The sequence below is a fragment of the Cynoglossus semilaevis genome, chromosome 6 (genome assembly GCF_000523025.1).
Source record: "Cynoglossus semilaevis isolate Cse_v1.0 chromosome 6, Cse_v1.0, whole genome shotgun sequence".
Taxonomy (NCBI): Eukaryota; Metazoa; Chordata; class Actinopteri; order Pleuronectiformes; family Cynoglossidae; genus Cynoglossus; species Cynoglossus semilaevis.
This window is the reverse complement of record NC_024312.1, coordinates 3,861,501-3,872,316: the sequence shown is the minus strand read 5'-3', so window position 1 is coordinate 3,872,316 and position 10,816 is coordinate 3,861,501. Positions and strand designations below refer to the sequence as shown.

At 41.7% G+C, this 10,816-nt stretch overlaps 1 protein-coding gene across 1 annotated transcript in view; it reads left to right on the top strand.

Annotated features, from left to right (window-relative positions):
- The window catches only part of cdh13 (cadherin 13, H-cadherin (heart)), a 222,021-nt gene that overhangs the window by 106,301 nt on the left and 104,904 nt on the right, over window positions 1-10,816 (top strand). Inside the window, exon 8 of the mRNA XM_025056314.1 lies at window positions 6,531-6,675. Coding sequence (XP_024912082.1) covers window positions 6,531-6,675 — 145 coding nt within the window. The remainder of the gene's footprint in view (window positions 1-6,530; window positions 6,676-10,816) is intronic.

The following is a 10,816-nucleotide window of genomic DNA, read 5'->3' as shown; positions in this document are numbered from 1 at the left end:
GGGGTGTATATGGTCCCATGGTACACGATGGAGAGCCTTTGTGACTCTTTCAGCACCTTTCACAGACAGGATTATGTTTTATCTCAGCAGACGGCCGGCTGAGTGAGAGATCTTTTCAATCTTCTCTACTTTTAACTCCCCCGTTTCTTCTTCTCTCTCTCTCCCTTCCTCACCCTCCCTCCGTCTCCCTCTCTTTCTGTGTCTCTCATTCAAAAGACCCTCTATTAATGTCTCGACATTCCAAGGTCTTCTTTTCTCCTGATGTCATAGGGAAACGTTTCAAATCAGCGACTGTCGGACAGAATCAGACCGAAACAGAAATCCTCACAAACCACAGTCAAACTCTCCAAGTTCTGCACCACAAAAGATAATATTAACTAGATCTTATTAAAGTCTTGATGTGACCGCGATGAGCAACACTTACAGAATTAAATTGGAAATAAATATAAGCAAAGCTAACAAGGCCATGCTGTAACTGTAAACTCTTGAAATGTCCTTGGTTAGTTTTTATCGTTAATGCATTTATATCTTTATATCTATCTAGATTTGTCCAAAGCTAGCCCAGGCTGATCTGCTCGGCGCCGCTTTAACAATGCACCCCTTTCCTCACTGCTTAGCTTTAACAGAATAAACTCAAGTTCATAGTCTGTGTGAGTAGCGGGTCAGGACAAGATGTCCAAACATGGTCTGAATCAAAGATTTTCGTTGACTTTCGTTGTCAAATATCGCTCATCGTTGGCCGTGTGTTATGGCTTCAGCCCGCTACTGTTCCACCTCTGACGGCGTACAGTTGATTCCACTCGGCAGAGGAAGTTGCTTCTCAGCAGAAAAACTCTGAACATATCCCTCCTGATTTTCCCCGCGTCTCTCACAGAGCTCTGCTGAGAAAAAAAAAAAGTTAAACCAGCTGTGCCGTCTTTTTGACAACCGGCTGCCACGGAATTATTTGAATCTTTGAAAGCTGATGCGGCAGATGTATACAAGATCGCTGGATTAACTCTCCTCCCGGGCGTCGCTAAGCCGATGCCTGAAGGTCCGGGCTTCAAGATGGAAATTGAGAAAAAAAAAAAAAAAGTTAAAAATAACACTCTGTTGAACTCACATCTTACGCTCTCGAAGGATTATGTATAAATAAAAAAATAAACAGGACTGAGGGGAACGCAAACGTGTGGCTTTTTTTCTAGTCAAAGTTTTCACAGTTTTATTACGATGCCAAGACGAGGGGTTTAACTTTGGTCATTTAGGTTGTGGGGTTGAGTCCCGTATACATCCCTTTTGTGGTGTGTTTATAGAGAAGGGAAACCTGTGTCCTGTGGTGATGAAACACTGTCAGAGAAGGTCATTCGTCAAGGCTTCTTTGACCAATCAGATCAGAGTTGGTGTCACCAAGGCCTTCCACCTCAAGAACATTGACTTTAGTGTTGTGAGTGATACGATTTGATGGTCCAAAAAATTCACAGTCTTGAACCGAGCAACCTGCGTCTTTTCAGCGAACTTTCGCAGTCTGCCAAAAATAGACTGGACAGACTGGACAGACTGGACAGACTGGACAGACTGGACATCAGCAGTAGAAGGGACAACAGAGAAGCTGAACTCTTCTTGAGGAAAGAGAAGAAAATGTTTTTTTTTGTGCATTTAGTCTTTTTATTAATATTGTAGTCGTAACATGTCATTATTGACGTTTTTTGACGTTCATCATGTCACAGCTCTGTTGTGTGTTCTTGTGTTCGTTGCTTTAGTGTTATCCTTATTATGAGCCACCGGGGGATGTAGTGAGTTGTTTCTGTACAATCTCTAAGGTGTCCGTAGCCATAACGTCATTATTAAGACGTGGATTTATTCAGAAAAGACGCCAGCGAAGGCTCAGGAGTGAGACACCGGCACACACCGCTGCCGTCTGGGTTGTACCAGTGAGCGCAGTCTGCAGATAAAGTCCGAGCAACAGGAGGGATTGGAGGTGCTCTGCACCACTCACCTCGGAGCTGGCGTGAAGTAGTTTCAGTGGGATCTTAAGAAATCGACAGGCAGGCAGAGCAGAGCAGAGCAGAGCCCCTTTGAATTCACCTCCTCTGCAATAGGAAGGACTCCTTGAATTGGCTCAGGAGGAGATGAATGCTCGCTGAATCCCGAATGAGGCGACGGCAGGGAAAGGCAACGGAGACGCTTCCATATGCATGACTCTCCACCAGTCCTCTTCTTCTTCGTCCTATTCTTGTCAGAGTTCAATGGATGTGATAAAGCCTTCCCGGCTGAGCTTAGCTTAGCTTAGCTTAGCTTAGCTTCTCTTCTCCTGCCCCAGAGTATGGCCAGCTCACGTTGAGTGAAGCTTCAGGTTCTCATTTAGCCCAGTTCTAAACGTAATCTACATACTCTAATCTAGAGGACAGATTAGGACTGTGGTTAAGGACTGGCTGTGGAAGGTCAGGCAGGTCAGGAAGGTCAGGAAGGTCAGGAAGGTCAGGTCATATTGTTCTTTTGTCAGGTGTTCATGCACGTTTATGAGAATCATACACAGGAAGTCACTAACTAGACTGGCGACCAGTGAAATATATATATTAATATATGTTTGTGTGTATGCATAGCTCTATATATATATACAGTATATATGATGGGCCGTTCAAAAACACAAAATATATTCCAGAGCATCAGTTGTGCCTTTAACTAAAACTAAAATGAGTAAAAACAACGAGGTCTTTGTGACGAAATAAATACAGTCATTATGAAAAAAAAAAAGAATTAAAACCACATAATTCACATTGATGATTTTATGCTGATGTCACCAGTGCTAAAATTGACCCCAAACCTGTCAACTTTGCTCATTTGTAATGTTAACATTAATAATTATTATTCCTATTCTTGCTAATTGGACAGAGTAGATGGACTGCTGACACAGCGTGTGGGCTGTTGGACCACTTTGACTCCAATCTTTTTTTTCCCACCCATTAAAATATTAAAAAGGATGCAGTTCATAACTGAAGGACACTTGGAGGGAAAACTGGCACAAAAAAAAAAAAAAAGAAATCTCCAGAGTCTCAAGAAGCAACATTCTCCAAGAGCAATTTAAGACAGTAAAATTTTACGATGATGGAATAAACTCATAGAAATGTCAATATATTTCTACGTTGTAAAGAAGAAAAATGACCCGCTTTTTTTTTTTTTGCAATAGCGAGCCAAAGAGTAGGAATATATTAACAATTCATGATTCATCCGTGGCAAAGAATAATGACCTTAAAACAAACTTTTACCAAGGAAGCAGTTTTTATGATGAGGAGTTTTTTTTTTTTTTTTTTTTTCAAATATCGAGCTTCGTCAACGTCATATCGAGGAGGAAGTTCCAGGAAGGCAGACTGTGAAGGTTCTGGGCCAATGCGTGGGGGGGTCGGGTGGGGGCTGAAGGTGAAAACTCAATGTAGCATTAAAGGTCACCCAAGATAGTTGGTCAAACGCCCTTTTCTTTGTACATAAATTTAAATAAATACTCAACCAAACCCTGCAAAAAACCCAAGACAAACATATTACGGGGGCGTGGGGGGTGGGGGGGTCAAAGGTCTCAGGAAGTCAGTCTATGAGTGCATCATTGTTCAGCTGCCGGTCTTTTTAAATGGTCGCTGTTTTGGAATTTCATCAGAATCAGAAAGAAGCTGATCTCTGGAAGGAAACTCTCATTTTTTTTTATATATATTTTCATTTTTTCCAGAGTATTACTCATCTAGAAATAAGGAATATTCTTAAACCCAAAGGTTGAAGTACATTTATTGGTCCATACAGTCGGGGAATACACTCCACTGTTTATACTTTCAAAGTACTGAGTATTTGTTTTGTTTTTTTCTCTGCTTCCCCTTCATTTTACTTTGACTCCTTCATTCCTGGCAGCGCGCCGTCCCCTGGAGGTAGAAGTGATGAATGTTAATGGTAAATACGCTCCGCGTGCTGTAACTCGTGCGCTCTCCACGCAGGAGGCTGATTTGGTCTCGGTGGAACCTTATTTTTAACACCGGGCCTCAGTAAAGGACTGTTTCCACAAACATCGGCCGGTTGGATGTGTTCTCACACAAAGATCATCACCGACAAATGTTCACAACCAGAAAAGAAAGATGACGAGAAGAAATCAGAGCACTTGATGAATCTTCCCTTTTCTTTTCTTTTTTTCTTTTTTTTGTCGTTGGACAACTGTTAGCTCAGACTCACTGTTCCACACGAAGCCTGCAGGGAACGTAAGACGTTTATTTGTTAAAGATAATGATGCTGAGAGTTAGCTGTTAAAAACAAAACAAAAAAAAAACAACTGTCATGGTCGTTCATCATCACTTGCAGAGGATACAAGGCTCAAAGGCACAGTTTCAGTCCCGTCTCCTCGTTCTGCAACCGGAGCTTTTGTTAAAGGAAGTGATTAATTAAGAACGCAGGGGGAGCGTTAACGAGGGGGCGACGAGGAGACGGACGTGTTTTGTTATGACAGACTAGTGAATGGACTCTGTTGTTACTGTGTAGACAGGTGGCGCTCTAACAGTCAGAGTCAGAGTATTTCCAGCACAGTTACACACACACACACACACACACACACACTGCAGCATTTACTGCAGGTGTTCTTCTTAAAAAAATGCATATATTTAAAGTTTTTTTCTGTTCCAAACAGGATATTTGAAAGTCTGACAAATGAAGGACCAAAGAAATACATATTTAAAGAGGTCAATGGGTGAAAACAATATTCTTAAATATATTGGTGTAACATTTTTACTGATTTTTGATGATCAAAGAGCTGATCAAGTACCAATACCTAAGAACTGCGATACTTCAGAAATATCTGAAAAACTTTTGCCTTTGATTCATCACAGCCTTGCAGATCAATGGCAGTTTATTGTGATTCTAACGTCAGTCATCTTAGGGTCCAGAGACTGACACAAGCCAGGCCGCGAACCTGATGTTGAATCCTCCACAGATTCTAGAGACGGGATTTGAAGTTTGAGCTTCTTCAGTGAAACTAAAACTTTTTGGACAGTGAATGAATTCACGGTTGTTTAAAGTGGATTCACTCTGGAAAAACCAACTTATTTTAAAACACATCGTTGTAACATTTGTCACACGTTGGTGATGAATGGAGAGTTTCACAGTCGTCCAGATTCAGGTTCTATAAATATTTCTTCAAGGTTTCAGATTCGTACTCTGTGATAAATGGATACGTGTCGGATCAGAGGAAGAAAAGAAAAGAAAAACAAAAGAAACAACATGTCGGACTGAGTTGGTCGTGTTGAGGACAGATAGGGAAATGATCCGTCGAACACTTTTATTGTGTTGGAGTAAGAAGAAAAGATGATAAAAAAAAATAAAAAATCTGGTCTCATTGTATATGATTTTTTTTTCAGTCGTATTGTGTCCGATTATTGCCTTAAACAACGTGTCCCGGTCTTGTTGGTGATGAGGAGATAAGAGGACAAAAGAGAAAAGACTGGAATGACTGGTGCATTCTGGGTAACATAAGGCCATGCATTTTAAATAGAAAAGCAGAAAGCCTTTTTGTCTGTTTTTTTTTTTTTTTTTGTGCCTGGTGAATATACTGCATTACAATAGTGGGAATAAATGAAGTGATATCATAGTAAATAATAGTTTATAGTAAGTTTGGAGTTATTTCAACGGAGAATTGTTGCTCTAGTTAGCATATGCATTGTGTAGATCACAATAGAGCTGGAGACCCAAAAAAAATGAAAAAAAAAAATCTATTTTTTTTCAAATAGTGTTGATTACTGATAGTTAGACAGGTAGTAGTAGTAGTTGTTGTAGTATTAGCAGCAGTAGTATTAGCAGTAGCAGTAATAGTAGTGGCTAGTAGTAGTAGTAGTAGTATTAGTAGTAGTAGTAGTAGTAATAGTAGTAGTATTGGAGACCACATGATATTTCCTCTTCTTTTTCACAATTTTTCGAATCCAGTTGCGGACTGGATTGTTCAGTTTGGCGGGCCAGATTCAGCCCATGGGCCACCAGTTGAGAATCACTGGTGTAGAACTACAGAAGAGGATTCAGTTTGTCTGACAGTGTACAGTTACCCGGTGATAATACTGGACCCACAGGAGCGGTGGGCTGCACTTTCAGAGCCGACAGGAAGCTGGGGAGTCGTTTTTTGGTGCTTGCACCATGTACCACAGTGGTGCCGTGGCTTGAACCACCAGGCCAGTCAGCAGATCTGGAGGTGGGCTGACTAACCAGGTCAGCGTTGTCCCATTCTGGATTTAAAGCAGCTAATTTGCTGAGTGTATTGTGAGTGAGTCGAAGCTGCGTTTTTCCTCCTGAGGGACGATGAGTAATTCTGCAGAGCAGGTAGATCTGTGATGGGAGGTCACGAGCTGCTCCAGTGGAGGAGTAGATAAAGTTAGAGGATGACGGGAGGAGGCCAGATCATATCTGTATGACCGGTGTTTAACATGTAGAAGAACATGTTTTACTTATTACCAAACTGAGTTCCAGTTTTGTGTCTGTGAAAATCTCACAGTGGAGTTACAGTCCAGTAAACTCGACTCCACTTCTTCTTCACACAGCTGGAGGTTTCCACCACGGACTTTGTCGGGAACATCGTGGAAGGACCCGCCTTACTGCTGATCACCGTCATCGACCAAAACGACAACCGGCCCATCTTCAAGGAGACGCGTTACTCTGGAGAGGTGCTGGAAGGATCTCCCACAGGTCAGTGACGCCGTTGTATCGACCGACTCTGGGGATGAGTGGAGTCTTACTGGGATTTGGCCCGGTGACACCGGTTGTACATGATGTTCTGGGATTTTGACCAGAGTGCTCGGTAAGACAGGAGCCTAATGGACCGAGGCCCGATCCAAATCCAGAATAAGCCGGGACAAACCCGAGTTAGGGCCGAGAGCAGTGCACTAACGTACGGTACAGATCAGCTGTTGGATACTGAAGCGGAGCAGCCGTCACTGGAGCTCGTAACTCGAGGTGCTCGAATCATTTTTTCCCATAAGAAATAACAGAAAGAAACTTGACCCCTGAATATTGGACAGTTGAGTTAAAAGAAAGCTCAAAGTGATTGTCTATTTGTTCCTGTCAATCAGAGGTTTGGGGTACGATTCCCTGTTGTCTCCTTTTTTTAAGATGGGTTTCATCAGAAAGACAAGCTGTTTAAACAAAGCTCCGCTCGTGAGGATGGTCACTGCTGTAGTGACTGGCTTTAAAAAAATTGTAGTAAATGCATTTTTTTTGGTATGAATTCTCTGTGTGTACTCCGACCGTTCCATGTCTCCTTAAACTGCTAACGTGACATTTTGCGAATTTTGGTCCAGATAAACCGACTGTTTCAGGCTGTTCCGTGGAGCTAACTGCAGTTCGTGTTAGCATTAATGATGTGTGAGTGTGTGTTCACTGCAGTGTGTGTGTGTGTGTGTGTTCACTGCAGTGTGTGTGTGTTAATCCCAGACATGACTCAGTGACGGTGAGGTCAGGACTCACCGCTGGGGCCCAGACTGTCTGTTCAGAGGACTCCTTGTTCTTCCTTGTTGAATGTGGCTGCTCCGGGGGGGGGGGGGGGGGGGGGTGGTCTGTCATGCAGACCTGCCTGGAAAGCTGTAGAGAAGCAGGTGCAGATTTGGACGTGATGAACCCGGTGCCATGGTTTTCTCAGTGCTGTCTGACTAACGGTGCAAATCTGATGTTTCCCACACACAGTACGGCGTTAAAGCAGTAAATAAATCAAGTCATAATGAAAAACACCATCTGTAATCCAACATATTATGAAAGCTAGGATTCAGGAGGTGGAATTATTTTTTTTTCCCATCTGTCCTTGAGCCAGAAACCCCATGCTAGGCTGGTCCCAGCGCTGAGGCTGTTTCTCAGCGTGGAACCTCAGCCCTCGTCGTCACAGTGTGTTTACGTTAGTGTTGGTTCAATATATGACCTGCTGGTAATCCATGAATTTTTAACCATGCAATTTTCCAGATGTGTTATTACCAATACATATCACAGTGTTTTTATTTTCTGTACATTTGCACCAAAAACCTCGTTAAAATTGTGGTCGTGCAGTTAAATACTAAATGGGAACTGTATGTTGTAGAAAACAATTAAAAAAACTCAAATGATTTCCTTTAGAACCAGCAGATAAAATGATAGAGAGCTGAAAAAACATTTGCCGTTTTTTCCAGATTATAAATCACACTCTTTTCATCCTTTGGCTGGGTTTGCGACGTATATATTGAGATATATTATTTTACATGTTCGTATTCTGACACTGACAGCCGCTAGAGGGCACTCTAGGCTCTTGTACCTGTATCTGCTACTCCTGTACCACTGAAAACTTACATGGTCGTTATTTTCACACTGACAGCCTCTAGAGGGCACTGCTGCGACTTATACTCCGGAGCAACTTATACATGATTTTTTTTTTCTTCTTCATTATGCATTTCTTGGTCGGCGCGACTTATAGTCCGGAGTACTGTAGTTATACCACAGATTTATGAAGAATACTACTAGTACTACAGAAAATAGGAACAAAAACATGTTGTTTTGCTGTTGGCAAGCAAGTTGACAACTTAAAGAGTAAAACTGGTTTAATCTTGATTCCTGATCCTGGTCTGCTGTATCAGTCATTACTTTGTTAGCACAGTCACAACAGAAGCTAAATTTGGCCCATAAGTGGCTCGGGAGCCACAGGTTGCAAACCCCTGCCAAATACCTACAGTATATTTATAGCAAAGTTTAGCTGAAAAGAAGAGAAACATCATCAAACAACATGTCACTGAAGAGTCCAGTGTGGATGGAGTGCAGACTTCTGATAAAGTCTGCAGGTGTTCGTCTTTCTCTGACAGCTTCCTTCCTGGAGAGACTTCTTCCGCTACTTTTGCTTCCCTTTCTGACGCCGACTCTGTTCTCACGTCTCTTGGTCAAATATCTCAGATAAATCACGAGGAGGCGATAACTTGTCAGAGTCTTTGAAAAGACTTGTCACCCCCGGCGTCGACTGTAATTCCTCTTTCTCTTGGATGTCGGTGTCAGTCTGTCAGGGAGGCGTCTTTGTTGCTCCGCTGACGCATCGTCGTTGCCTTCAGTGTTATTTTTATAAGACAACACGCTCCCCAGGATGGAGCACAGGTGACTTGTTTAATTCCCAGTGTCTGAGCCGTAGTTTGTTTTTACCGTACAGTGAAGAACTGGAGCAGAGAGCTGTGTTTCTCTAATGGAGCCTGGTTTTATAAAGGATCATTCCAGTGTTTTTAAAGTGTTTTTTTTGGGGGGGGGGTATTTATCAGTGATTGCTCGATCAGATGCTCTAGATTGGTAGTGGTCAGATATTGGTCAAAATTACTGGATTGAATATCAGAAAAAAACCCAACAGTAGACGATACCAAAGCCTAAACACTCTACTTAACTTTGCTCGACATGTCACCACTAGGGACACGGTCACATCAGCAACGGCAGCTCGCAACATACTGGAGGAGAAAAGAAGGTATCGGATTGATATCGGTACTGCCAGATACTCCAAGTTCCGGTATCGTATCGGACGTAAAAAAAAATTGTAGCGAGGCATCCTTAGGATTTATTAGTGGATTTAAATAGTACATAATAAAATATGTATTGACTTGTCGTGTTATTTTATGATCTTTTCATATCGATTTTACAATAATAACCATTATCCTCACAGTCATAAACGAATCGTGAGGTACCTAGAGACCCCCCCCCCCCCCCAATTATTTTTTCCCATTGTGAGCCACAGCTTTATTTAAGTAAAATACAAGAATACAACATAGGATCCTGGTTCCTCCTCTGTTTCCTCTCAACAGCAGTTCATTCTTAGGGCGCAGGAATATAAATCCCAGGTCCTCCCTGGAGCTGGCTTTACTTTTGCTATAACTTTCAGCACACACACACATTGAAACTGACTAGAAAAGTGGGTTTGAAGTCCATGTATGCATTTCTGAATACCTCTCTGAATGCTGTAGCAGCACCAGTGAAATAAAAAGTCCACACAGAGCAAGTATGATCAAACCAGGGCTGAAAAAAACGTCCTCTTCTCCCCTCGCTCTTGATTTGGTCTGATTTTAGGTCAGAGCTCCTGGAAACACCTGAGTCATCACACTCTATTAGTTTCAGCCCCTGACTCTCTTTAGCTGCCAAGTTGACTGTAACTTCTGCGAGCTCAGCATCCATAGATTTTTTAAAACTCATTTTACATTTTACTGGATTAAATCACACGCGCCCTCCGGAGGCCGCCGTGTGACTGGCCCTGGCAGGATTTGATTTAATGCACTCACTCCTTCATGAATTCCCTTTTTTAACACACGTAATGGCACACACCCTGACAGGTTCAGGTCATAACTTAGTAAACCAAAGTGGGTTGAACAAAGTTGAACTGAATTTGATTTGATTTCTCTCCATTTTTCCACGCGACGGCGCGGACCGGTTGCCAGATCCGATTGATTTTACAGATGCAATGAAGGATCCGGGATCTGGAGACGTTGGCGACAAATCAGTACTGAATGAATAGACTGCATTTATAAGTGATGAGAGAACAATTGACAGTTGGTTAAATATCATGATGTTAATGATATATATATTGATATATATATGAATTGGTATATATATATTTATCCATTGTAATATATAAAAAAATATATATAAAGCAGCATTTGTGAAAAGAATATATATATATTTTATGTGTGTATGTTGTGTATATATGTAAATATATATGTATATGCATATATATATATTTACATGTATGTACGTGTACATACATACAGCATTGTGCATATGCATTTAGAAAATTATTACAGACACATTTTTAAAATAATATTCTTTTCACAAATGCTGCTTTATATATTTT